This window comes from Aotus nancymaae, unplaced genomic scaffold (assembly GCF_030222135.1).
Source record: "Aotus nancymaae isolate 86718 unplaced genomic scaffold, 86718_ANA_hifiasm-v0.15.2.pri h1tg000028l, whole genome shotgun sequence".
Taxonomy (NCBI): domain Eukaryota; kingdom Metazoa; phylum Chordata; class Mammalia; order Primates; family Aotidae; genus Aotus; species Aotus nancymaae.
The window spans coordinates 519,953-547,440 of record NW_026988441.1 but is presented as its reverse complement, the minus strand read 5'-3'; the positions used below and the strand labels follow the sequence as shown (position 1 = coordinate 547,440).

Genomic DNA, 27,488 nt, shown 5'->3' with positions numbered 1-27,488 from the left:
ACAGGGTTTCACCATGTTGACCAGGCTGGTCTCAAACTCCTGACCGCAGGTAATTCTCCCGCCTCTGCCTCCTGAGGTGCTGGGATTACAGGCTTGAGCCACAGCACCTAGCCCTGTTTAAATTTTGACACCTTCCTATTGACAAGATTGTCAAATCCCTGATATTAAAACCCTGGCCTCTAGGGGGAGATGTTCAACATATTTAACAAGTATGACCCAGTTAATGGCCAGGCAAATGGAAACTGCGGAATCCTACACTCCCTCTCGCCCCAGACGTCAACCCTTAAATCTTGAGGAGTTTAGTTCAGCGGTGGGAAGGTCCCAAGAGAGGGACCAGGGATTTTAAGAACCAGCTTCGTATCAGCTTTACCTCAAAATATCTTGCTTTGTACATATTCAAATACTTATGGATAAATGAATATGACGTCTGGGATCTCCTATAAATGAATGTGGGCGGTGGCGGGGGAGTACATAAGGGACGTAAATGAGATAAGACTGGACCTAGTTGATAGTGGATGAAGCTGGGAGGTGGGTAAGTCAGGCTTCTCTCCAGTTTTGGGCACGTCTGTGATTGTCTGTTATAAAAAGTTTCCAAAGCCAGATGTGATGATGCACACCCGTGGTAGCAGCTTCTCAGGAGGCTGAGCCAGAGGATCACTTGTGCTGGGGAGGTCGTGGCTGCAGTGAGCTATGATCGTGCCACTGCACTCCAGGCTGGGCAACAGAGTGGGACCCCACCTCTAAAAATACACTTGCTCTTAGTCAAAAGGCTGAGAAGCGATGCCCATTTCTAAAATTTAAAAATAAAAAAGGCTGGGAGCAGTGGCTCATGCCTGTAATCCCAGAACTTTGGGAGGCTGAGGCAGGTAGATCACCCGTGGTCAGGAGTCTGAGACCAGCCTGGCCAACATGGTAAAAACCCCATCTCTACTAAAAATACAAAAATTAGCCAGGTGTGGTGGCGCATGCCTATAACCCCAGCTACTTGGGAGGCTAAGGCAAGAGAATCGCTTGAACCCGGGAGGTGGAGGTTGCAGTGAGCTGAAATCATGCCACTGCACTCCAGCCTGGGCGACAGTGCGAGACTCCATCTCAAAATAAATAAGGCCCAATGTGGTGGCTACTCCGGAGACTGAGGCAGGAGAATCACTTGAACCCGGGAGGCGGAGGTTGCAGTGAGCTGAGATGGTGTTTGCACTCCAGCCTGAGCAACAGAGCGAGACTCCGTCCCAAAATAAATTAAAAAGAAAATTTAAAAACAGACCAAAATAAATGAATGATAATTAATTGGTCTCTCACCCCGTGAAAAAACAAAAAGTATGCAGAAGTGTTCCACTGTGAGAGCCAGTGAGTGGGGCCTGGGCCTCCTGGGAGGAAGGAAGAGGCCTGAGCCCCACCTGGCTGTCTCAGCCACAGAGACCTAAAGCCCGAGAACCTGCTTTTGGATGAGAAGAACAACATCCGCATTGCAGACTTCGGCATGGCGTCCCTGCAGGTGGGGGACAGCCTCCTGGAGACCAGCTGCGGGTGAGTGGGGGCCGGGCTCCCGAGGCCCTGGGCAGGGGCATAGAAGCCGGCTGGAGGCTCACATCGGCTCTGTCCCTCAGGTCCCCCCATTATGCGTGTCCAGAGGTGATTAAGGTGAGTGAGGGGCGGGTGGAGGGGAGAGGGGTGGCGGCAGCAGTGAGGGCGATGGAGTCACAACTGGCCTTCCCTTCCAGGGGGAGAAGTATGACGGGCGCCGGGCAGACATGTGGAGCTGTGGAGTCATCCTCTTTGCCCTGCTCGTGGTAAGGCGCCCTCACCTGTCCTGCCATTTGGAGACCAATCCCACCTGCTGGGAGCATAGGACAGTACATTCCATCTTCACTGGGGGTCATCTCCTGCATTTATTTATGTATTTATTTATTATTTTTAATTTTTTTATTTATTTAAATTATTATTTTTTTTGAGACAGTGTCTCACCCTGTCGCCCAGGCTGGAGTGCAGTGGCACAATCTCAGCTCACTGCAACCTCCCGGGTTCAAGTGATTCTCCTGCCTCAGCCTCCCAAGTAGCTGGGATTACAGGCGCCCACCATCACACCCAGCTAATTTTTGTATTTTTAGTAGAGACTGGGTTTCACCATGTTAACCAGGTTGGTTTCGAACTCCTGGCCTCAAGTGATCCAACTGCTTTGGCCTCCCAGAACGCTGGAATTACAACCGTGAGCCACCGTGCCCAGCAGCTCATTATTATTTTTATTTGTTTTTATGCTTTTGAGACAGGGTCTCTCTCTGTTGCCTAGGCTGGAGTGCAGTGGCACCATCGCAGCTCACATCGCAGCCCCCCCAGTGATCTGCCTGCCTCAGCCTCCCAAAGTGCTGGGATTACAGGCATGAGCCACCGCACCTGGCCAGAAGCAGTGTCTTATGCCAGGCACTGTTCCAAGCATGCTGTTTCACATAATTCTCTCAGGAGTCGCAGAGGGGAAGTGACGGGCCCGTGGGCACGCAGCTGATAAGTGGCAGGCCTGGGTCAGTCCTTGGTCTCTTAACCACCAGGCTACATGACGGACAGTAGGGGCAATGAGGCCAGCTCCGAGCTGCCTTCCTGGGGCTCAGCGCTGCATGGGGAGAGCAGCCAAGGTGCTCTGGAGACCAGCTAAAAACATTCATAACTCAGCCCTTCTTCACTTGGTGGCTAAAAGCCCAGGGCCAGGCATGGTGGCTTATGCCTGTAATCCTAGCACTTTGGGAGGCCGAAGTGGGCAGATCATGAGGTCAGGAGTTCAAGACCAGACTGGCCAATATGGGGAAATACTGTCTCTACTAAAAATATAAAAATTAGCCAGGCATGGTGGCACGCACCTGTACTCTCAGCTACTTGGGAGGCTGAGGCAAAAGAATTACTTGACCCCGGGAGGCAGAGGTTGCAGTGAGCCAAGATCATGGCACCGCACTCCAACATGGGCAACAGAGTGAGACTCCGTCTCAAAAAATAAAAAAATAAAGGCCGCGTGCGGTGGCTCACGCCTGTAATCCCAGCACTCTGGGAGGCCGAGGTGGGCGGATCACCTGCCTGACCAACGTGGAGAAACCTCATCTCTACTAAAAATACAAAATTAGCCAGGCGTGGTGGCGCATGCCTGTAGTTCCCCGTTTGGTAGGCTTCTCTCGGCGTCCTTACCCTCCCTCAGTGTCCTCACCTGCACCATGGAAGTAAGCATAGTACCTATCATTGTAAGGGTTTTAATTAATTAATTTATTTATTTATTTATTTTTTTATTATTTTTTATTTTTTTTAAGACCGAGTCTCACTTTGTTGCCAGGCGCCAGGCTGGAGTGCAGTGGCACAATCTCGGCTCACTGCAACCTCCGCCTCCCGGGTTCAAGCAATTCTCCTGCCTCAGCCTCCCGAGTAGCTGGGACTACAGGCGCGCGCCACCATGCCCAGCTAGTTTTTTGTATTTTTAGTAGAGACGGGGTTTCACCATGTTGACCAGGATGGTCTCGATCTCTTGACCTCGTGATCCACCCGCCTCGGCCTCCCAAAGTGCTGGGATTACAGGCTTGAGCCACCGCGCCCGGCCCTATTTATTTATTTTTAATTTTTTTTTTATTTTGAGATGGATTTTCGTTCTTCTCGCCCAGGCTGGAGTGCAGTGGCACAATCTCAGCTCGCTGCAACCTCCACCTCCCAAGTGCAAGTGATTCTCCTATCTCAGCCTCCAGAGTAGCTGGGATTACAGGCGCACACCACCATGCCCAGCTAATTTTTTGTATTTTTGGTAGAGATGGGGTTTCATCATGTTGATCAGGCTAGTCTTGATCTCCTGACCTCATAGGATCCCCCGCCTGGGCCTCCCAAAGTGCTGTGATGCTGGAATTACTGGCGTGAGCCACCGCGCCCGGCCGATTTCGCTGTTTAAAAATGACCAGGAAGCCAAGTGCTTCTGAAGTGCCATCTAGCATTCCTGAGCGTGGGAGGCTGTGATGTCCCTTACGGAGAAAACCCCTGTGATGGGCGTGCTTTGTTCAGGAATGACTTGTAGTGCAGCTGGCCGTGAGTTCAGTGTCAACGACACAGTATATGGGAAAGGTGTCTTTAAACAGAAATACGTACCAACAAGGTTATGTAACGACTGGTCGACAAAAATGTGACCAGAGGGTTGGAGGAACCTAACTCTATTTCCTCCAGTAGCCGTGACTAACAACGTTCACTAGTCGAGAGTTTGCGGTGGCTTTACAGAACAGAACTCTCGAGAATAACAAGAATCAACTGTATTGTTGTTGTTGTTGTTATTATAATTTATTTTTTGAGATGGAGTCTTGCTCTGTCACCCAGGCTGGAGTGCAGTGGCGCAATCTCTGCTCACTGCAACCTCCACCTCCCAGGTTCAAGCAATTCTCCTGCCTCAGCCTCCCGAGTAGCTGGGATTATAAGTGACCACAACCATGTCTGGCTAATTTTTGTATTTTTAGTAGTGACAGGGTTTCTCCATGTTGGCCAGGCTGGTCTCAGACTCCTCATTTCAAGTGATCCTTCCCACTTCGCCTCCCAAAGTGCCGGGATTACAGGTGTAAGCCACCGCGAGCAGCCTGTTGTTGTAATGTTTAATCCGTAGCCTACCCTTCCTGGGAGGATCATTATGTCCATTTAACAGAGAAAAGGAAACTGAGGTTCCATGCTAGAGCATCAGGCAACCAGAAGTCAAGCCCAGGGTTCCGCACTCCAAGATCAGCATTCAGAGGTACCTTCTCTGTATCTCCCTCTTCTCCGTCCACAGGCCTCAGATACCCGGGGGCCCCAGGAGCTTGCCACACCCAGAAAAGCCCTCAAAGGCTCACAACGTCACCTCCCATAAGTCTCTCCAATGCCAACTCCTCCATGGTTGGTCACCTCACCTCCCCCTCCAACCTCTGCCCTGCTGATTGGAAGCATTCCCTTGGTCTCATATGCTGTGTTCATCTATTTGTCACCTGTCCCCTCTGGAATGCAACTTCTCTGCTCATTCCACCTTTGCTTATGAATTGAGCATCAAGTGTTTGTCAGGCAGTGTCCTAGGCCGAGCTCCAGGCAGGCAGGGATGTGATTTTTTTCCCTGCTTCATTGCTAGTGGCTATAATCAGAATGCAGTAGGGGTGTGATCAATGGTCGAATGCATCACACAGCCAGTGTGTAACAGCCCCAACTGTGGGCCCAGCACTGTAATGTATTAAGTCAGGTCATTCTGATGCAGTCTGTGAGGTGGGTGCTGTGACAACCCATTGCAAAGCAGTGACTTGCCTGAGGTCATGCTGGTATAAGCCCCAGAGCAAGGATTCAAAGCAAGGCAGGGGGCCGGGCGCACTGGCTCATGCCTGTAATCCCAGCACTTGGGAGGCTGAGGCAGGTGGATAATTTGAGGCTGGGCGTTCGAGACCAGCCTAGCCAACATGGCGAAACCCAGTCTCTGCTAAAAATACAAAAATTAGGCTGGGTACAGTGGCTCATACCTGTAATCCCAGCACTTTGGGAGGCCAAGGTGGGCAGATCACGAGGTCAGGAGTTTGAGACCACCCTGGCCAACATGGTGAAACCCTGTCTCTACTACAAATACAAAAATTAGCCAGGTGTGTTGGTGCGTGCCTATAATCCCAGCTACTTGGGAGGCTGAGGCAGGAGAATCACTTGAACCTGGGAGGTGGAGGTTGCAGTGAGCCAACATCACCCCATTGCACTCCAGCTTGGGCAGCAAGAGCGCAACTCTATTTCAAAAAAGAAAGAAAGAAAAGTGTCAGCAGGGCCCTGCTTCCTCTGGAGGTTCTAGGGAAGGATGCCTGGAAAGGATGCCTAGGAAGGATGTTCTAGGTCCTTGCCTCTTCTAGCGTCTGGTGTCCTTGGTGTCCTTCAGTTGCAGCTGCATCACTCCCATCTCTGCCTCTATAAAAATACAAAATTGAGGGGCCGGGAGAGAACCGTCTGTCATCACATGACTGTTCTGTGTCTCTGCGCCCTCCTCGCCTCTTATAAGGACACCAGTCATTGATTTAGGGCTCAGCTGCATTCAGGTCTCTGCTTCTGTTGCACCTCCTGGGATAAGCCTCGCTCAGTTGCTGTCATTGTATAGCTATTTGTTTGGAGCTGTGCAAGGGCAGAGGCCTGTTTTGTTCACTGCTGGATCCCTGACCCGTAACGGATGCTCACCTTTTGTTGAATGAGTGAATGAGTGACAACCCTTGGAAAACTGCAGAAGGGGGAAAGCTGTCTAAAAGACAGCCTCCGCCCTGCAATTCTAGCCTCCTAAGCGGGGCTCCAGGCTGCTACTGCCAAGGACGAGCTAGGGGCCTTGGGCAAATTGCTGAGCCTCTCTGTGCCTCAGTTTCCCTGCCGGTAAGGTGGAGATCACCGTGGTTCCCCACCTCCAGTGCTCGTGGTGAGGGTGAAATGTGCTAATGAGGGGTCCCTGCTTTCTCGTGCCCAGGGGGCTCTGCCCTTTGATGACGACAACCTCCGCCAGCTGCTGGAGAAGGTGAAACGGGGCGTCTTCCACATGCCCCACTTCATTCCTCCAGACTGCCAGAGCCTCCTGAGGGGCATGATCGAAGTGGAACCCGAAAAAAGGCTCAGTGTGAGTTAGGGGGACCGGCGGAGGGGAGAACAGTCGGCGATGAAGACAGAAGCCCCATAAAAGTCATGGGGATGGGTTTTCAGAACCTACCCGTCAGTCCCAGGGGTGACTGGGGTCTCCAGCTGAGCCGCAACCCAATGTCCAGCAAAGCTGCCGTTCCAAAATGGGGAGGGGTCTACGCAATAATGAAGCGGGCGCCCCAGCGGGAGGGCGCATGCGTGTGGAGACTAACTGGCTGCCACTGCGCATGCGGCAAAGTAATACGGCGGGTCCTGGGTAGACACAGCGCGTGCGGAGGGCCATGCACTCAGTAGCCACTAGAGGGCGACATGATATGTCATCCTGCCCCTGATGGGGTGGGCGGAGAGATGACCAGGGACCCCAAAACCACGCCAGTCAACTTTCATTGCGCGCCTGCATATGCATGCGAGCTCACTTCTGCTTCTCTACGACTCACCACCCTCACAGCTGGAGCAAATTCAGAAACATCCTTGGTACCTGTGAGTATGGGGTAACTGGACTCTTGGGTCCCTGGCGGAAGCAGGGGTGGGGACCAGAGCAGTAGAGGCAGTGGGGTGGACCAGAGCAGTAGAGGCAGTGGGGGAGTGGGATGCCAGGGTTCCTGAGTGGCAAGGGGCTAGGGACTCGGACTTATGGGTCCTGGGGAAGAGTACACAGCTGGAGAAGGAGTCTAGGGGTCAGAGAGAAGAGGGGCTAAGCTAGGAGTCCAGATCTCCCGGAAGAAGGGGCCGGGGGCCAGACTTCTGGGTCTGAAGAAGGAGGGGCTGCGGGCCTGGATCCCTGGGTCTGAGGGAGGAGGGGCTGAGGGTCTGGACTCTTTGATCTGAGATGGGAGGCAGTGTCTGGGGGTCTGGATTCCTGGGTATGAGAGAGAAGGGCTGGGGCCTGGACTCAGATTTCTAAGCCTGAAGACTGTTGTCCAGGACCCTTGAGTCTGAGATAAAGAATGCTGAATCTCGGAAGCCTAGTTCCCAATGATGTTTCTTCACTTCCCCAGAGGCGGCAAACACGAGCCAGACCCGTGCCTGGAGCCAGCCCCAGGCCGCCGGGTAGCCATGCGGAGCCTGCCATCCAATGGAGAGCTGGACCCCGACGTCCTAGAGAGCATGGCATCACTGGGCTGCTTCAGGGACCGCGAGAGGCTGCATCGCGAGCTGCGCAGTGAGGAGTAAGACCCCAAGACCCCTGCACCCGTGTACCCACGTGGGGCGAGCTGCGCCAGCTCCCTGCGCGCACGCAGAGCTCTGGGTGTGGCACCTTGGCCTCTCTATGGGGCGTGATTTGAAGCTCCTGCCTGGGAGTGATGGAACCCGCGCGGAAAACGGCCCGGAAACGCGCTGAGAATGTGTTAATAGATGCTGCCAGAGACATAGACGGTTCCTTAAATAGTACTTACAAATAGTATGTGTCTGGATGTTAGATGTTACAGTGTTAACATAATTGAGTAAAACACGGCTGAGATGTACCCTAAAGCAGAGGAAACTGACCATACTGATACCTAGAAAAGTGGAACCATGCGCAGAAATACTGACTGGGCACTGATTTCTGACCTCAGCCCTCTTACCTCCTTCCACCTTTCCCACCCCCTGTCTTAGGGAGAACCAAGAAAAGATGATATATTACCTGCTTTTGGATCGGAAGGAGCGGTATCCCAGCTGTGAGGACCAGGACCTGCCTCCCCGGAATGATGTTGGTGAGAAGAAGGCAGGGCTGGGGGTCCAGTCACCTGGTCTCAAGAAGGAAAGAGGCTGGGCGCCCAGACCCCAGATTCCTAAGGGAAGAAGGGGCTGCAGGCTCCCAGCTTCCAGGTTTTCAGTGCTTGACTTGCTCTTTGACATTTATCGAAACCCCTCTCCACTCTAGGGCTGTTTCTCCATCTGTGCAGTTTCCAAGACAGTTGTAAGTGTGCACAGCTGGGTGAAACCATTTCTTGATTGGGTTGAAACTGTCCTCCCTCAGACCCACCCCGAAAGCGTGTGGATTCCCCCATGCTGAGCCGTCATGGGAAGCGGCGTCCAGAGCGGAAGTCCATGGAAGTCCTGAGCATCACGGATGCCGGGGGTGGTGGCTCCCCTGTACCCACCCGACGGGCCTTGGAGATGGCCCAGCACAGCCAGAGGTGGGAGCCCCTGTCCCTCCAGGAGGATCTCCAGTCCCTGGGTCTAGGAGTTCAAGAATCTAGCCCCAGCTCTACCTCAAATGTGCTGTGCCCTTGGGACAATTCACCTCCTCTCTCTGGGCCTCATTTCCTCACCTGGAAAGACTGTAGAAGTGAGGAAACATCTGTGGTTTCTGAAATCCTCACATCTGATTTTTTTTTTTTTTTTAATCTATCCTGGAAACAGATCCCGTAGCGTCAGTGGAGCCTCCACGGGTCTGTCCTCCAGCCCTCTAAGCAGCCCAAGGGTAAGGCCAGGTCCCCAGCGGGATTTGAGAAGGGGAAAGGGGTGGAGACATGGAGCAAAGGTTGAGTAGCAGAAACAATTCCTATGCAGCCTTGAGGCTTGCTTTCTTGTCCCTGGAAGGCCAAAGACCCAAGGCCTCCAAAGTATTTTGGTCTATTTGTCATTTCTACCTCCTTAGGATTGCGTACCTGAAGGGTTCATTTACTGATTTTACAAAAGTTAGTTGAGTGCCTGCTGTGTACTAGCCTCTGCACGGGCTGGGTTTTCAGCCAAGAACATGATAGAGAGTCTTTGCCATCCTTCATTGGGGCCTGGGAAGGAGGATAATTGGACTACAAGTTCCAGTATGCACCGGGCCAGCCTCCTTGAGTGTGCGCGAGTGGGGCTCCTAGAGCCTCCTGGGAGTTGTAGTCCGCTCGCTCATCTAGGTCTCCACTTCTCTGCAGAGTCCGGTCTTTTCCTTCTCACCGGAGCCCGGGGCTGGAGATGAGGCCCGAGGTGGGGGCTCCCCGACTTCCAAAACGCAGACGCTGCCTTCTCGGGGCCCCAGGGGTGGGGGCTCCGGGGAGCAGCCCCCGCCCCCCAGCGCCCGCTCCACACCCCTGCCCGGTCCCCCAGGCTCCCCGCGCTCCTCCGGCGGGACCCCCTTGCACTCACCTCTGCACACGCCCCGGGCCAGTCCCACCGGGACCCCAGGGACAACACCACCCCCCAGCCCCGGCGGTGGCGTCGGGGGAGCCGCCTGGAGGAGTCGTCTCAACTCCATCCGAAACAGCTTCCTGGGCTCCCCTCGCTTTCACCGGCGCAAGATGCAGGGTATGGGGGCACGAACTGCTGAGTCGTAATGGGGAGAGGGCTAGGGACTGAAAATCTGGTCCCAGGGATGTCCCTCTGGCGTGTCTAGAGAGGAAGGAACTGGGGATCTGGTTTCCCCCGTTCTAGAGAAGAGGGGGTTTGGAGCAGACGTGCCCCTGTTGGGGAGAGAGGTGGGGCCTCTAGCTCTGGAGTAGGACACTGAAAGGCACGCCCCCCGGGGCTCTGGATCACCTCCCATTGGCCTGTGGTTTGTGAGCCCTGCCCAGGGGGCATGGCTTGGCCGAGGCTGCAACCCAGGCTCTGGAACCCCTGGGAGGAGGCCAGTGTGTAGACCTGTGTGCTGGCAGCTGCGACGATGGACAGGTATTGACCACGTTCTCTGCCTTCCCCCTACCAGTCCCTACCGCCGAGGAGATGTCCAGCTTGACGCCAGAGTCCTCCCCAGAGTAAGTCTAACAGGGAAGGAAAAAGTGGGGATGGAGGGGGTGCCCGTGGCGCCTTCTTAACCCTCCTCCAACCATCCCTCCCACTTAGGCTGGCAAAACGCTCCTGGTTCGGGAACTTCATCTCCCTGGACAAAGAAGAACAAATATTCCTCGTGCTAAAGGACAAACCTCTTAGCAGCATCAAAGCAGACATTGTCCATGCCTTTCTGTCGGTGAGGGGCCTGGGTCCCTGTCGATCATGGCCACCACAAAACTGCAAGTCCCAGCAGCCTCTGGGGCTAACCACTTTAGCACAGGCCTGGCTTCCTCCTGGGTGTCATGGGATTTCGTTTTATGGCCAGAGGGGTAGAGGTCAGTAAGCAGGAAAGATTTATTGTGGCCAGAGGCCTGGAAGTGGTGAGATAGGATCTTGAATTGCAATTTCCCAGATAATAGTGTCCCTGAGGATGGGTGAGTTCCCATTCCCCTACTGCGAGGTTTTAAATTAGCAGAAGAAACTTCCCAGCCAATTTTAAGGCTGCCCCATTGCTGGTCTGTGGTTTTTTGCTTGGGGGCCGATGGAACTTAGACTTTCTGTAACAGATATGGCTGTGGGCAGCATTTGTAAAAGGAGCAAGCAGTGTTTCACGTGGTCTTGGAGGCTGAGGTTGTCACCCAGACGTAAGAGCCACTTTAGGATTGTCTGACCATTCCTCCATTAATCGCTGATAGGACAGAGAAACCTACAAGTCCTTGCAGGCAAAGGGGTCTCCCAATGTGTTTTCTGTCCCTCTTTCCCTCCAGTGGCTCATGGGACTTGTAGTTCCTCAGCCAGAGCTGGTTGTGGGGCTGGGTATCCATTCCCGGGGCTCACCTCTTCCTGTGTTCTCACTTCGCTCAGATCCCCAGCCTGAGTCACAGTGTGCTGTCACAGACCAGCTTCAGGGCCGAGTACAAGGCCAGTGGCGGCCCCTCCGTCTTCCAGAAGCCTGTCCGCTTCCAGGTGGACATCAGCTCCTCTGAGGGTCCAGAGCCCTCCCCGAGACGGGACGGCAGTGGAGGTGGCGGCATCTACTCCGTCACCTTCACGCTCATCTCCGGTGAGTCTCTTGGCTAGGCTGCCCTCCACCCAGTGCTGGGACTGTTTACGACAGCTGAGATAGTGTAGGGGCCCAGGAGGGCAGCAGCAGGAGGAGGAAATGGTGTTCAGCTAGTGCTGACTCCCCGCAATCCTCCTCCCCACACAGACCCCGCACAACCCCATCCTCTATTTCTCCATTCCCTCATCAGTATTTCCCCAGGCATTTACAGTGAAAATAATAAATGCGTTATCTCCTTGAAGCTTCCAAGCAGCCTCTGAGGTGTTAGTAATCACCCATTTTACAGAGGAGAAAACTGAGTCATAGGGAGGTCAGTGGACTTGGCCAGAGTCACAGAATACACTGTGGCTGAGCTGCAGCCCCACCCAGGCCTCCCAACCTCAGAGGAGAGAACCCAGCTCTTCCTATTACTTTAAGATGGTAGATCCAAAGGGCAAGGACACAGCACTGCTGTCTAATATCAGTCTGCCCGGAGTAGACATCACCAATTGATGTCAGTGCTTGTTCCTGCTGGCAGCCTCAGGAACTTTAACTCCAGGCAGCCATGACCAATCGAGACTTGGCACGAGAAAGGGAAACCACCGAAATGCCTTACTGCCAATTCTACTTTCTGCTTGGTTCCTCAGTCCTGATAGTGAGAGTTTGAATAAGGAGGGACATCTCAGATCTCTCATCAATATTAACATGTCACAGGTGGTAGAGGGGCTTGCCCCAAGGATTTGTAAACCAGGCGACTATGAAACTATGGGTGTTCCATCTCCAAAACCAGTTATGACTCTTTTATTTTTCTGTCCCCCTTAAAGTCTAATATGCAGGCTGGGCGCGGTGGCTCATGCCTGTAATCCTAGCATTTTGGGAGGCAGAGGCCGGTAGATCACCTGAGGTCAGGAGTTCAAGACTAGCCTGGCCACATGGCAAAACTGGAAAACAAAGTTTTCCTGTGTTGCCCAAGCTGCAGTGCAGTGGCACAATCTGGGCTCACTGCAACCTCCGCCTCCTGGGTTCAAGAGATTCTCGTGTCTCAGCTTCCTCAGTAGCTGGGATTACAGGCATGCGCCACCATGCCCAGCTAATTTTTGTATTTTTAGTAGAGACAGGGTTTCGCCATGTTGGCCAGGCTGATCTCGAACTCCTGACTTCAAGTGATCTGCCTGCCTTGGCCTCCCAAAGTGCTGAGATTACAGGCGGGAGCCATCGTGCTCGGCTCCAGCTTTCTTACATTTCTGGTCCTTCTTGGGGTCAGCTAGAAAGTCACGACAAGCAATGGTATCTATTTAAACAGAAATCAACACCTGTTATTCGAAGTTGAAGGTATGTGAGTCTGACCGTGTTTTTAAATAGCAGCACAGACCCATTTGCAAACCGTGAACTGATGTGGCCACAGCGGAGCAGGGGCGGTGGAGACGCGGAGGAGGAGAGCCATTTGCTCGGTGGAGGGACTGGGTTCTGCGGGCTGGGAGGCCTTCCCGTTCCTGGACCCCCAGTCAGTGTTTTTCTGCCTACCTGTCCCTCCAGGTCCCAGCCGTCGGTTCAAGCGCGTGGTGGAGACCATCCAGGCACAGCTACTGAGCACTCATGACCAGCCCTCCGTGCAGGCCCTGGCAGGTGGGTGGTGGGGGCCGTGGCTGGCGGGGAGAGGTCCAGTGTGAGCAGGTGCTCTGGGGTTTGGTTTGCAGAGGAGGCCCAGCTGATGGGCTCCTTCATCACTGTGTTAGCTGACGTCTCATCAGCAGAGTTGTGAGCAGGTTCTCCGAGAGGCTGGGGGCGGAGGAGGGTCTCCCTAGCAGCCTGAGGACTGGCTTCCAGGGATCCCTAAGAGGATGACAGGCTCTGTGTTGGGTGTCATGGAACATCATTCTGCCAACAGACGTTCTGGACCTCTGTCCAGGAGGAGGGTGACCCACTGTCTTGGTTTGTTTGGGACTGAAGGGTGTTTCTGGGATGCAGGGCTTTGAGTCTAAACCCAGGACAAATGGGCCACCCTTTTTACAGGTCTCAGACTTCACCTCACCCTGGGGCTAGGGCCTAATGGTTGGTACCAATCAGAGTTCTGAGCTGAGTTCATGGGAATGTGCAAGTTCTTGCTGTGGGGAAATCAGGCCTTCCCGGGCTCTCCAGTCCTGGCCATTAGGGAACAGCAGAGGCCAGGCCTCAGTGGGGTTTGCTGCAAAGATCTCTTAGTTCATTCAGGCTGCTGTAAGAAAATACCATACACTGGGTGACTTAAAACAACAGAAATTTATTGCTGACAATTCTGGAGGCCGGGAAGTCCAGCCACCGGCAGATTTGGTGTCAGATGAGAGCTGCTTTCTGGGTCACACGTGCTGTGTCTTCACACGGCAGAAGGGGCAAGGGAACTCTCTGGGGCATCTTTCCTAAGGACTGTAATCCCATTCATGAAGGCCCCACCCTCATGACCTAATCACCTCCCAAAGACCTGACTTCCTGATACCATCACCTCGGGGTTGGGTTTCGGCACATGAATTTGGGACGATGCCGCATTCAGTCCACACCATAAGGTGTGCCTGCCCAAGCAACCAGAGGTAGCCAGAATTCTGGAGGGAAGAGAGCGCCTGCCCTGGAAATCAGCCCTCATTCCTGAAACATGGCAGTCCCTCCCCTAGGAACCAGGTCCCGGGGGACGCAGTGAACCAGGGTACCGGACTCCATTGCAGGGCACGTGGACAGCCATCTGCTCTGGGGGAGTCAGGCAGCATCCTCACAGGACCCAGGCCCCTTCTCAGACCCCTGGCCCACCCCTGTTAAAAGGAAACAGGGCCCAGTGTTGGGCAGGAGCCGGGGCAGCCTTGGCCTCGTCACCAGAAACCCCGAGTCCCAGGGTCAGGCCTTTGCTCTGGAGCCGTGGTTCTCAACGAGGGGAGCTGGTTTCGCCCGTGTTTGTTTCCTATGGCCGCCATCCACAAATGACAGCCTTGGTGGCTGAAACAACACAAGTGACTTTTTTTGAGTCGGAATCTCACACTGTCACCCAGGTTGCTGCAACCTCTGCCTCCTGGATTCAAGCGATTTCTCCTGCCTCAGCCTCTCAAGTAGCTGGGATTACAGGCGCCTGTCACCACGCTCAGCTAATTTATTATATTTTTAGTAGAGACGGGGTTTCAATATGTTGGCCAGACTGGTCTCGAACTCCTGACCTTGTGATCTGCTTGCCTCAGCCTCCCAAAGTGCTGGGATTACAGGTGTGAGCAACCTCGCCCAGCTTTTTTTTTTTTTCAGATGAAGTCTTGCTCTGTCACCCAGGCTGGAGTGCAGTGGCGCAATCTTTTTCAAGATTCTCTTGAACACCTCCTGGGTTCAAGCAATTCTCCTGCCTCAGCCTCCCGAGTAGCTGAGATTATAGGTGTCCGACACTACACCCAGCTAATTTTTGGGTTTTGAGTAGAGATAGGGTTTCACTATGTTGGCCAGGCTGGTCTTGAACTCCTGACCTTGTGATCCTCCCTCCTTGGCCTCCCCAAGTGCTGAGATTACAGGCGTGACCCACCGCGCCCAACCACAAGTGACTATAATGCAGTCCTGGAGGTCAGGAGTCTCCCAGGGTCTCCCCGGGCTAACATCGGGGTGCCTGGAGGGCTGCACTCCTGCCTGGAGGCTCTCAGGCAGTCTGTTTCCCTGCATTTCCCGGTTCCTAGACTTGTCGCCCGCCTTTGGTTAGGGCCCTTCCTCCATCTTCAAAGCCAGTGACGCCATATATCCCTCTGACCAATCTTAGCTGGGAAAAGGTGACTCAGTGGGACCCACACAGATGCTCCAAGATAATCTCCCACCTCAAGGTTTTTAACCTTCCCCACAGCACAGGGTGTCTTCTGCCCTGTCAGGGACATCGTCACGAGTTCTCAGCATCTGCATGTGGACATTCTTGGAGGGGCCGTCACTCAGCCTAGCACAGCCCCCCGGGAGACACTTAGCAGTGTCTGGAGACATTTTTGCTCATCTCAACTGGGGAGAGCAGGGGGATGCCAGTGGCATCTTGTGGGTAGAAGCCAGGGATGCTGGAAACATCCCACAATTCACACGACAGCCCCCCACGACAGCTGGGTCCCGAATGGCAGTCATGCTGAGGTGGAGAAACAGGGTTTTCTGGTTGCTACGGGCAACCAGAAAGCAAATTAGGTCCCCTGGACCCCGTTGCCAAGGAAAGCTGGACTTAACAACCAGGGATCCCAAAAGGGGCACACCCTCAAGGATGTAGGGCTAACAGGCATCCTGGGGGCTCAGCCCCTGTCTCATAAAGGAGAATGGAGTTGGGGGCCAGGCCTCCGAGTCATATTGGTTGCTATGACAACAAGCCCCCCAGTTTCTCTTTTTTGAGATGGAGTCTCCCTATATCGCCCAGGCTGGAGTGCAATAGCGCAGTCTCTGCTCACTGCAACCTCTGCCTTCCAGGTTCAAGCGATTCTCCAGCCTCAGCCTCCTAAGTAGCTGGGATTACAGGCACCCGCCATCATGCCCGGCTAATTTTTTCTATTTTTAGTAGAGACAGGATTTCACCATGTTGGCCAGGCTGGCCTTGAACTCCTGACCTCGAGTGATCCGCCTACCTCAGCCTCCCAAAGTGCTGGGATTACAGGCATGAGACACTGAGGCCAGCCCCCTCAGTTTCTCTTAAGAGAGAAATGAGGTCTCTGCCAGGGAACCTCAGGTCATTTTAGGCCCCATGGAACTTGCTAGAGACCACCTGGCAACCCGTGTTTCCACCACAGTCCCCGGGAGGAGGTGGCCTCAGGCCCCACAGAAGGGTGACCTGAGTCAGGCTGCCCCAGCGTGAGGAGCCTGAGGCCCCCCACCAGCAGGCTCCCTTGAGCCCCGTTCCGTAGAACGTTTCTCCCTAACATCCAGACTAAGAAGGAGTTGGGGGCCTCTGGCTGTTTCTTAGCAAACAGTATCATAGCCAGAATCTGAGGCTCTCCTGAAGTTGGGCCTGGCCCAGGTCTCCCGTGGACTAACCTGGCCCCTTTTCCAAAGCCACAAGAGTTACAGGGGCCTGGGGTGCAGCCCCCATCCTAGGGAAGCCAGGCCCTGTCACTCGGGGTGTGTCCTCTGAGTAACCAAGTCTGGAGGCTTCCAGCAGGTGGTGGAGGGATTAGGCCTTATCGGAGATCCGGAGCTAGAGCCGTGGGGCTACTGAGACCTACTGAAAAGAGACTCTGCTCCCATTCCCGGTAATGGGAACCTCAGCCCTGGGCTGTGGAAACCAGGAAAAAACTCTTCCTCCCTTGCAGATGAGAAGAATGGGGCCCAGACCCGGCCTGCCAGTGCCCCACCCCGAAGCCTGCAGCCCCCGCCTGGCCGCCCAGACCCAGAGCTGAGCAGCTCTCCCCGCCGAGGCCCCCCGAAGGACAAGAAGCTCCTGGCCACCAACGGGACCCCTCTGCCCTGACCCCAGGGGGCCAGGGAGGGAGGGGACCCCCCCACCCCCTTCCCTGCCCCCCAACTGTGAATCTGTAAATAAGGCCCAAGGAACATGTCGGGAGGGGGGTGGACGCAAAACCCGGCCTTGCCCTGCAGGGATAGGGCTCCATGGGCCGTGCCCAAATGGGGGTGGTTCTAGGGGAATGGGGGTGGGGAGCTGTTTCTATTTTATTTATTAATTTATTATTTTATTTATTGATCAATCTCTCTGCGGGGTGGGGTGGGGTGGGGGAGGGACGGGAGCTGGTTGGGGTGGCTTAGCAGATCCGGACAGGGCCCTCTGTCCCTGTGTCATCCCCAACCCCCTCTCCCCGGGGCCCCTCCTCCCCTGGTCCTCCCCCAATGACCTTCTGTACGGATTTGCTCTCCGGAAGGAATTCTGGTTTCGCGTGATCCTGCCTGCGTCTGTGTCTCTGATTCCGCCGGCGGCAAAAAAAAAAAAAAAAAAAAAAAGATAATAATAAATAGCCTTGATCAGGGACAGCTGGCTGGCCTTGGCCTCTCGCTTCCTGGGTGCCCGACTGCAGGGGCAGGGCCCGAAGGCGGGGACAGGGATGCTGGCTGCGACCAGCTGTTCAGAGGCCCTCCGCGCTGGCATGCACGTCCTCCAGCACTGGGTCAGTCAGCAGCAGCCCCAGCTGGTTGGAGAGATACCCCGTGGCTCATCTTTCGGGGTGCAGGGTGCTGGGATTGGCCCCATCTTTGCTGCTTCACTGGTGAGGGCGAGGCCCGGGTCAGGATGCCTGCGACAGCCGGACTGGCAGGGAGATGGGGGAGGTTGGCGGGGTACTGAGGCTGGGCCACGCCTGAACACACAGGGTGCAGCTCTGCAGGGTGGAGAAGTCCACGGCCAAGAGACCGAAGAGCGTGAACAGCAGCATGGCCACGACCCACTCGCAGGCCGCAGAGATGCCACGCAGCGAGTAGGCGTGGAGGACGAACACTGCCCCAGAGTCAAGGGCCACGCTGCTGCCGTGACGGACGCAGAGCCTGGCCCGGTGTCTGTGCCACCTCAAGCTGGGCTGAGGCCGTCTCTGGGTGTCCCATCCTTGGCTCCCACCTTCCTCCATACCTCCTCCCCAACGGCGTCTGGCCTTGGTCCCCAGTGCTCCCCAGCCCCGTCTCCATCTCAGGGTGCCGACGTCCCGAAACGTTTTCATCCCCCTTCCCTGACCCAGGGAAGGCCCTGGTTGCCTCCCTGCTTGTCCAGGAGACCCAGCTGCCATTGCTCCTGCCTGCAAACACGCCTCCCTCCCGCTGCCAGCCTCAGACTGTGTTTTGCGCCTTTCTCCTGAGTACCCTCCCGACTGCCCATGGCCCGCAGGCCCCTTCTGCTCACTCCCAAACAGTCTAACCTCTTCCCTCTAAAATCTGTTTCTCCTTCTGTGTGTCCCCTCCTCTGTGACAACTCCTTCCACTCATGTGCCCCAGCAGACACTCCCCCCTAGCCCTGCTGGTCACCCCAAATCTTGTCCCATCTGCCTTCCCCGCCTCTCTTCAGGCCTCTCCTCCCGTCTTGCGCCTTCCTCTCCTGGTCTGCCCAGTCCTTTCTCTGGTTCTCTCACTTCCCACCAGCTCCTTAAGACCTTTTTCTGCTCTGCCAGCCCATGCAGACTCCAGGCTCCAGCCTAGTAAAGACATCTCTTGTTTTCTGGAACCTTTCTCACTGGAGCTGTTCACCTCCTCACCCCTCCTGGACCATTTATTCCATTCATTCAAGGATTTCTGACCGGGTGCAGTGGTTCACACCTATAATCCCAGCACTTTGGGAGGCCGAGGCGGGTGGATCACCTGAAGTCAGGAGTTTGAGACCAGCCCGGCGAATATGGTGAAACCCCGTCTCTACTAAAATTACAAAAATTAGCCAGGCATGGTAGTGCATGCCTGTAATTCTAGCTACTCGGGAGGCAGAGATAGAAGAATTGCTTGAACCTGGGAAGCAGAGGTTGCAGCAAGCTGAGATCGCACCACTGCACTCCAGGTTGGGCGACAGAGTGAGACTCCATCTCAAAAAAAAAAGGATTTCTAAGGGGGCTGAAAAGTGGTGGCTCACGCCTGCAATCCCAGCATGTGGGGAGGCTACGGTGGGAGAATTGTTTGAGGCTAGGAGTTCAAGACTAATTGGGCAACAGAGTGAGACATGGTCTCTATAAAAAAAAAAAAATCCGGGCCGGGCGCGGTGGCTCACGCCTGTAATCCCAGCACTTTGGGAGGCCGAGGCGGGTGGATCACGAGGTCAAGAGATCAAGACCATCCTGGTCAACATGGTGAAACCCCATCTCTACTAAAAATACGAAAAATTAGCTGGGCATGGTGGTGCATGCCTGTAATCCCAGCTACTCAGGAAGCTGAGGCAGGAGAATTGCTTGAACCCAGGAGGCGGAGGTTGCAGTGAGCCGAGATCGCGCCATTGCACTCCAGCCTGGGTAACAAGAGCGAAACTCCGTCTCAAAAAAAAAAAAAAAATCGGCTTGGCACAGTGGCTCATGCCTGTAACCCCAGCACTTTGGGAGGCCGAGGTGGGCAGACCACGAGGTCAGGAGTTCAAGACCTGCCTGGCCAACATGGTGAAACCCATCTCTACTAAAAATACAAAAATCAGCTGGATGTGGTGGCACGCGCCTGTAGTCCCCACTATTTGGGAGGCTGAGGCAGAAGAATCGCTTGAACCTGGGAGGTGGAGGTTGCAGTGAGCCTAGATTACATCACTGTACTCCAGCCTGGGCAACAGAGTGAGACTCTGTCTCAAAACAAAACAAAACAAAACCTTCATCTGTCATTGTAAAAATGTTTTAAAAATAAAAATAAATAATCACCCTGGCGGCCGGGCGAGGTGGCTCACGCCTGTAATCCCAGCACTTTGGGAGGCCAAGGTGGATGGATCGCCTGAGGTCGGGAGTTCAAGACCAGCCTGACCAACATGGAGAAACCCCCATCTCTACTAGAAATATAAAAAATTAGCTGGGCATGGTGGCACATGCCTGTGATCTCAGCTACTTGGGAGGCTGAGGCAGGAGAATGGCTTGAACCTGGGAGGCAGAGGTTGCAGTGAGCTGAGATCAAGCCATTGCACTCCAGCCTGGGCAACAAGAGAGAAACTCTGTCTCAAAAAAAAATAAAAATCACCCTGGCATGATGGTACATGCCTGTAGTCCCAGTTACTCAGGAGGCTGAGATGAGAGGATTACTTAGGCCCTGGAATTCCAGGCTGCAGTGAGCTGTGATTGTACCACTGCATTCCAGCCTGGGTGACAGAGTGACACTGTCACTTATGAAGAAAACCCAAAGGATTTCTAAGCTTCATCTGTGCCAGGCAGGGGGTGGACAGTGAATGAGGCAGACACCATGCCTGGCCCTGTGGGTCTCACAGCAGCAGAGAGGTGTTGAGCCTCCAAACAAATCGCTTACCCGGGTCTGACCCTGTTCCTCCCCTGCTCACACGCTTTCTTGTTTTTTTTAGATGGAGTCTCACTCTGTCACCCATCCTGGAGTGCAATGGCGTGATGTTGGCTCACCGCAACCTCTGCCTCCCAGGTACAAGCAATTCTCGTGCCTCAACCTCCCGAGCAGCTAGGACTACAGGCACGTGCCACCATGCCCAGCTAATTTTTGTATTTTTAGTAGAGACAGGGTTTCACCATGTTGGCCAGGCTGGTCTCAAACTCCTGACCTCAGGCTATCTGCCAGCCTCGGCCTCCCAAAGTGCCGGGATTATAGGTGTGAGCCGTGGTGCCCAACCATAAGCTTCCTAGGACTCTCTTATCACCACCTGGCAGACGCCCAAGCCTCTAATCCCTTATTTTAGAGATCTCAGCCCTGGCCCTGCCAGCAGCCTCAGTCCTCCCCTAGGCCTGGTCTTTCTGGTCCGTGCATGTACCTGCAGTGTGCCCTCAACCTGCCAGCCCACAAGGCTCAGGCCAAGCTCAGAATCCAGGCTCAGAATCCAGCCAGCCTCAGGCCCATCTTTGCAGACTTCCAGCGCTTACCACATTCAGCTGCTTTTATGGGTCCCTCCCCTACTTACTGGACCCAAGAGACAACTGAGTCCCACAGAATGAAGCGTCCTGCAGCCAAACTGATCGTCAGGGCTAGAAGATCCTGGTCTGGATCTTATCACCATCACGGCCCCTGCAAAGGAGACCTGATGGACTCATACCCCAGGTCGCTAAAGGCCAGCCTGAAGGGCCGGCCCTCTCACCTATTTTGTGACGATACACTTTGTCACTCCAAGAAATATGTCACTATCTCCATTTTGCTGAGAAAATTCCCAATAAATGGACCCACTTAATGCAACCAACACAGGGCCTTAGCTGGTTTCTGTCTATTCTCTTCTGGATGCCTGCATGCTCTGGGCCTCCCTACAAATGAGAAAGCCCGCCCCAGCAAAGCTGGGTTTGCAGCCCCTCCTCTACACTCTACCTATGAGAATTAATCACTGTGGGCTGGGCGCAATGGCCCACACCTGTAATCCCAGCACTTTGGGAGGCCAAGGCAGGCAGATCACTTCAGGTTAAGAGATCGAGACCAGCCTGGCCAACATGGTGAAACACAATCTCTACTAAAAACATAAAAATTAGCCAGGTGTGGTGGTGTGTGCCTGTAATCCCAGCTACTCGGGAGGCTGAGGCAAGGAATCGCTTGAAACCAGGAGGCAGGGGTTGCAGTGAGCCAAGATCACATCACTGCACTCCAGCCTGGGTGACAGAGTGAGAATCCATCTCAAAAATCATCATCATCATCATCATTATGATAAAAGCAAATCCATTTTATGGATATGGAAACTGAGGCCTCAGAGAATGACTTGACCCACCTAGAAGTATGCTGTGCTGGTGGAAAGCTCCTAGGTTCTAGGGATGGCTAAGAAGTGAGTTGGAATTGAGTCAACCATTATTATTATTATTTTTAGAGACAGAATCTCACTCCGTCATCAGGCACCAGGCTGGAGTGCAATGGCACGACCTTGGCTCACCGCAACCTCCACCTCCTGGGTTCAAGCAATTCTCCTGCCTCAGCCTCCCGAGTAGCTGGGACTACAGGCGCGCGCTACCATGCCCAGCTAATTTTTGTATTTTTAGTATCTTTAGTAGAGACGGGGTTTCACCATGTTGACCAGGATGGTCTCGATCTCTCGACCTCGTGATCCACCCGCCTCGGCCCCCCAAAGTGCTGGGATTACAGGCGTGAGCCACCGCGCCCGGCCTAGTCAACAATTATATGGTGTGCTAGTAAATGTTTAACAACTGGCTCTGGTTGGTGGCATTTGCCAATTACAGCAGTTTAAATACTTCCATGATGGCGACTTCAAGCTACTAACATGCTATGACAGGACCTGGAGTTAGGAAGAATGCACGCAGTGCCCTTCAGAGCCTGCACAAGCCACCTGCAGCCCACCACGAGCTCCACTGCAGAACTTCATATGCGTCTCGGCCAACAGAGCTTTCCTGTCTGAACCTGTTTTCACTTATAAACACCCACCATGATTCCTGGCACAGAGCGGGTGCCCTGAAGGGACTGTTATTGGTATGTCATTCTTCCAGTATTTACTGATCACTCACTGTATCCCAGGCACAGATCTAAGCACCTTAGGCACATTGCCTTATCTACCCCACAACCCTGGGGTCAGCCCTGTCATTAACTGCATTTGTGATGAGGAAACCGTCCACACCAAGAAGAGACAACCAGCGGAAGTTTCCCGCAGCTAGGACGCGGAGGACAGGGGATTCCAACCTAGGTACCATGACCTCAAAGCCGGCACCCTCGATGACAAAGCCACAATCCGTGCCAAGACTGAGGCCCAGAGAAAGGAATAAACATCCCCAGTGACACACAGCCAGGCAGGAAGACCAACTCCAAGGAAGAGCCACCCCCAACCCTTTCCCGAGACACAAGGAGGATACTGGCCACAATAAGGATGGTGCAGAAGCTGCAGAGGCCCAGGCGGAGTGGCACAATCCAGGCAGCCCCGGGCTGGGGCAGGCTCTTCAGCCTCCACAGGAGCAGCTGCAGCCAGAAGTAGACGTTACCCAAGACGAAGGCAAGGAAGGCCCCTGCCAAGTGCGTAGGCCTCTGATTCCTTTCCTGGGAGGAGAAGGGAGGAGTTGAGAGGGAGACTCTGGAAGGAAGGAAAGGGGCCCCAAAGGGGTCCGGGCCCTTCACCAACGCAGTAGACAGTGATGGCAAACGTTCCATACCCAGCGATGGGCTCATTAAGTACGTGGGCCACTGTCAGCTTCACAAGGGCAGGCATTTAAATGCTATAGCCTCCATTCCTAGAACAGTAGTTGCTGAGTAAATATAAGTGTGATAAATCTTGCATTCTCAAGGCGGGGGACAGATATTGCCCTCAAAATTGGTCTTGGAGGTGAAAAATTCTTAAATATTACAATTGCATGTGACTCACAGATATATAGCATATATTCTATTAAAATTTTAAAATACTTAAAATTTCAGCCTGGCGTGGTGGCTCACATCTGTAATCCCTGTTCTTTGGAAGGTGAAGCAGGCAGATCACTTTGAGCTCAGGAGTTCGAGACTCACCTGGGCAACGTGGCAAAACCCTGTCTCTACAAAAAACACAAATATTAGCCAGGCATGGTGGCTCAGGCCTGTAGTGCCAGCTACTCAGGAGGCTGAGGCTGGATGATCACTTGAGCCCAGGAAGTGGAGGTTGTAGTGAGCTGAGATGGCACCCTGTCTCAAAACTAAATAAAAAATAATATAAATAAAATACTTAAAATTTTATGGGAAGAGAGGACAACCAGGGTGAAATGTCTAAAAAGACTCCTTAGAGCAGCAAGATAATAGGTTGAGGGCTGGGCACAGTGGTTCACGCTTAGGGAGGCTGAGGTGGGCAGATCACCTGAGGTCAGGAGTTTGAGACCAGCCTGGCCAACATGGTGAAACCTTGTCTCTACTAAAAATATGAAAATGAGCCAGGCGTGGTGGTGGGTACCTGTAATCCCAGCTACTTGGGAGGCTAAGGTAGAAGAATCACTTGAACTCAGGAGATGGAGGTTACAGTGAGCTAAGATCTCACCACTGCACTCCAGCCTGGGCCACAGAGCAAGACTCTATCTCAAAAAATACAAATAAAAAATAAACGAATAGGTTAAGAAGGACTTTGGAAGGCTGAGGCAGGTGTGGATCATTTGAGGTCAGGAGTTCGAGACCAGCCCAGCCAACAGTAAAACCCCGTCTCTACTGAAAATACCCCATCTCTACTGAAAAAAAATTAGCCGGGCATGGTGGCAGGCACCTGTAATCCCAGCTACTTGGGAGGCTGAGGCAGGAGAATCACTTGGACCCAGAGGCGGAGGTTGCAGTGACTGAGACCGTGCCACTGCACTCCAGCCTGGGTAACAGAGCAAGACTCCGTCTCCTTTTTTTTGTTTGTTTGTTTTTGTTTGTTTTTTGTTTTTTCTTAGGACTCCATGTCCAAATAAAATAAATAAGGTTCAGGGGCAATAAGGACTGACCTAGTTAAAGTCTTTATGGAGATAGAATGAAGTCATGAGCAAAATGGAAAACCTTCCGCCAAATGGCTCAGTAACTTTTTTTTTTTTTTTTTTGAGACCGAGTCTTGCTCTTGTGCCCCAGGCTGGAGCACAATGGCATAATCTCCGCTAACTGCAACCTCCACCTCCTGGGTTCAAATAATTCTCCTGCCTCAACCTCCCAAGTAGCTGGGATTACAGGTACCCACCACCACCCCCGGTTAATTTGTTGTATTTTTAGTAGAGATGGGGTTTCACCACGTTGGCCAGGCTGGACTCGAACTCCTAACCTCAGGTGATCCACCAGCCTCAGCCTCCCAAAGTGCTGGGATTACAAGTGTGACCCACAGAGCCCGGCCAGTAATTTCAACATTAAATGAGCTGGGGAGAGAAGCTGGCAGAAAATTATCCCAAGCTCCTCGAGGTCAACGAAGTCCTGCAGAAAACGGCCTCACCCAGAGCCCCTCATTCAAGGAGCAAAGGAATCCAGTCGGTCCTTGGCCAGTGGCGAAAGAAAAATACAAGTCCCAGAAGGCTACGCGGGAACCAGCCCTCGATACGATAAGCCTATGGCCGCAGGGCATGCTGGGAGTTGTAGTCCCAGACGCCTACCGGCGCGGACCCGGGGCGCCGACTGGGTCATACCTGGAAGTTGCCTACCACGGAGGTGCCCAGGGCACAGAGAAGACCCGTCCATAGGATTAGCTGATTAGGCCACCTTCCGACGCCCCAGTCCCGGAGCTGGTGGTAACGGACAATGCAGATCCACGCAGCTGGGAGGAGAACGGAGAAAGAAGTAGGAGGGAACCCGCCCCAGACTCCTGGAACCCAGTGAGGGAGGCGAGGGGGCAAGGTGAGGGAGAAGGCGGCAGACTCCTGGATTTTGGGGAAGGAGGGGTCTGGGGCATGGACCCCTGGGTTTGAGAAAGGAGGAGTCTCGGAGCTCGCTTGGCTAGGCTGGGGAGCACCGAACCAAAAAGACCCATGCAATATTTACCCAGAGCAGCTCCCACATTGAGCACCTGGCTGAAGATGCAGCTCTGAGGGGGGAAGGATCCGCAGAAGCTGAGGAAGACAAAGGGGTCATCCTGGGTGCTCCAGGCCAGCGTCCCCCACCGCCACCCTCGCGCATAACTACCTGATGTAGGGAAAGCCTTTGCTGAGGTCCACAGTCCTGTTGGCCACTGCAATGGCAAAACTGTGGGGGAATCAGAGTGAGTGGGCGACTCTCACCAACAACTTTCCCTCTGTTGACCAAACAAACAAGGACTTCTAGCCCCCTCCACCCTCATACCAGGAGTCCAGGCCCCAGCCCCTCCTCCCTCAGACCCAGGAGTCCAGACCCCAGCCCCTCCTCCCTTAGACCGAGTAGTTCCAGACCCCCCAGGCCCTCCTCTGTGACGGGATTCCAGACCCCCCAGCCTCTCCTCCCTCAGACCCTGGAGTCCAGACCCCAGCCCCTCCTCCCTCAGACCCAGGAGTCCAGACCCCAGCCCCTCCTCCTTCCTCAGACCCTGGAGTCCAGGCCCCAGCCCCTCCTCCCTCAGACCCTGGAGTCCAGGCCCCAGCCCTTCCTCCCTCAGACCCAGGAGTCCAGACCTTCCAGCCCCTCCTCCCTCAGACCCTGGAGTCCAGGCCCCAGCCCCTCCTCCCTCAGACCCAGGAGTCCAGACCCCAGCCCCTCCTCCTTCCTCAGACCCTGGAGTCCAGGCCCCAGCCCCTCCTCCCTCAGACCCTGGAGTCCAGGCTCCAGCCCCTCCTCCCTCAGACCCAGGAGTCCAGACCCCCCAGCCCCTCCTCCCTCAGACCCTCTTCCCTCAGACCCTGGAGTCCAGACCCCCCCAGCCCCTCCTCCCTCAGACCGAGGAATTTAGGCCCCCCACCCCCTTCCTCCCTCAGACCCAGGAATCCAGGCCCCAGCCCCCTCCACCCTCAGACCCAGGAGTCCATGGTGCCTCTGACACTCACACGATCCAGACGCCGGAGACAGCCCACACAGCGAGGAAGGCAGGCATCAGGGACAAGCGGCCCCACATGCTGGACTCTGCAGGGGAAGGACAGGGGCTGAGGCTGGGCACGTCTCTCTCACACCTGAAGAACCAGCCCTCAGCAGGGTCCAGGTGTATGAGATTGTGGCCCCAGCCGCTGGGCCCCCTTTGGCTCTCAGGCAGAAGTGATGAGGCTCTGATCTAATCGGCCGGCTCTCCACTCCAGGCCATACCCCTATCTTTCCTGCAGCGTTCAATCCTGTCTCACAGATTCTCCTGCCTGGGGAATTTCTCCCTGTCCTCCCAGCCCCTCCCTGCACCTCATAGCCTCCGGGGCCTCCCTGGGATGCTCACCTCTCCAAGCTCCCTGGGGCTGTCAGTCCTGGGACTGGGGCTGGGTGAGCCTGGGGAAGAATGGCTGGCATTTCAGGATGGGGCTCAGGCAGGCCGAGGCAGAGGCAAAGTCCAGGCTGGAGCGCTGCCTGGGACCTTGAGTCTGTCCACTACTTCCGGAGGGCTCTTTATCAAACTGCCACGTCCTGTCTCCTCAGAACCTGGCAGGCCACACCTTAGCTTCAGGGGCCCCTAATTTCCTTCCTCCAGCTTTGTGGGTTCAATGTCCAAAGTCTCAGCCCTTCCCTCCCCGGGAACCAGAAATCAGAGCCTCCAGCTCTCTCCAGCCTGGAAGACCCAGAATTCCAGGGCCCCAGTTGCTCATAGAATGCAGATATTCTTCTGTACCTCCTGGTGTCCAAACTCCCAGCTCTTACCTACTCGGGCACCCAAGAGTGAGGGCCTCAGGTCCGCCTGCTCTGGGTGCAGCTTCTGTTTTTGGGCTGAGATATGGAGCCCTGATGACCCCGCCTCCTCCCCTCCGCTCTCCTTCCTCTCACCCTTCCCCTTTCCCTGCTGGAGTTCCCCAGGCAGGCTGAGCGTGGGTGGGAAGGGAGCTCTTGGTGATGACATCTCCATCCGAAAATCCCCCCAGCGAGACAAAGACTGCTTCTGCTGCGTGACCCTTTCCTTCTCTCTCCCAGTGGCCACCTTCAGCTTCTGACCTCTTCCCAGCTTGGTGCTTGAGTATATTGGGTCATGGCCTCCTCCTTCTTCCTAGGACCCAGGAGTCCAGTCCCTCAGACCCTCCTCCCTCAGACCCAAGGTCAGACCTCTAGGTCCTCATCCCTTAGACTCGGGAGTCGCTCCTGCCTCTGACAC

General features: G+C 54.5%; 3 protein-coding genes across 14 annotated transcripts in view; 1 reads left to right on the top strand and 2 right to left on the bottom strand.

Moving 5' to 3' along the window:
- HSPBP1 (HSPA (Hsp70) binding protein 1) overlaps positions 1-6,790 on the bottom strand; it is a 42,530-nt gene extending 35,740 nt beyond the window's left edge. For 5 of the 9 annotated variants that reach the window (XM_064380802.1, XM_064380804.1, XM_064380801.1 and 2 more), the window contains exon 1: positions 6,683-6,790. The gene's annotated coding sequence lies outside the window, so the exon portion shown is untranslated. The remainder of the gene's footprint in view (positions 1-6,682) is intronic. The other 4 variants (XM_064380806.1, XM_064380807.1, XM_012465276.2 and 1 more) reach the window with 3 other exon arrangements.
- BRSK1 (BR serine/threonine kinase 1) overlaps positions 1-17,257 on the top strand; it is a 25,551-nt gene extending 8,294 nt beyond the window's left edge. For both annotated transcript variants that reach the window (XM_064380800.1, XM_012465265.3), the window contains exons 5-19: positions 1,411-1,527; positions 1,608-1,641; positions 1,722-1,790; positions 6,446-6,592; positions 7,061-7,092; positions 7,611-7,781; positions 8,209-8,306; positions 8,573-8,732; positions 8,959-9,019; positions 9,465-9,834; positions 10,232-10,280; positions 10,369-10,492; positions 11,161-11,359; positions 12,875-12,964; positions 16,603-17,257. In XM_064380800.1, the coding sequence (XP_064236870.1) occupies positions 1,411-1,527; positions 1,608-1,641; positions 1,722-1,790; positions 6,446-6,592; positions 7,061-7,092; positions 7,611-7,781; positions 8,209-8,306; positions 8,573-8,732; positions 8,959-9,019; positions 9,465-9,834; positions 10,232-10,280; positions 10,369-10,492; positions 11,161-11,359; positions 12,875-12,964; positions 16,603-16,760 (1,879 nt within the window). In that variant the 3' untranslated portion in view covers positions 16,761-17,257. The remainder of the gene's footprint in view (positions 1-1,410; positions 1,528-1,607; positions 1,642-1,721; positions 1,791-6,445; positions 6,593-7,060; positions 7,093-7,610; positions 7,782-8,208; positions 8,307-8,572; positions 8,733-8,958; positions 9,020-9,464; positions 9,835-10,231; positions 10,281-10,368; positions 10,493-11,160; positions 11,360-12,874; positions 12,965-16,602) is intronic.
- Positions 16,737-27,488, bottom strand: TMEM150B (transmembrane protein 150B). Of its 3 annotated transcripts, none has more exons than XM_021673441.2 (8): positions 27,332-27,488; positions 26,628-26,677; positions 26,254-26,329; positions 25,424-25,483; positions 25,283-25,350; positions 24,931-25,058; positions 22,690-22,870; positions 16,737-17,735 (listed from the first exon to the last, which is right to left on the bottom strand). In XM_021673441.2, the coding sequence occupies exons 3-8, from the start codon at positions 26,319-26,321 to the stop codon at positions 17,527-17,529; spliced, it is 714 nt and encodes a 237-aa protein (XP_021529116.2). In that variant the 5' UTR covers positions 26,322-26,329; positions 26,628-26,677; positions 27,332-27,488; the 3' UTR covers positions 16,737-17,526. The 3 variants fall into 3 exon arrangements, with proteins under 3 accessions (XP_021529116.2, XP_021529113.2, XP_021529115.2); XM_021673438.2 differs by lacking the exon at positions 27,332-27,488 and adding an exon at positions 27,044-27,146; XM_021673440.2 differs by lacking the exons at positions 26,628-26,677; positions 27,332-27,488 and adding an exon at positions 27,044-27,146.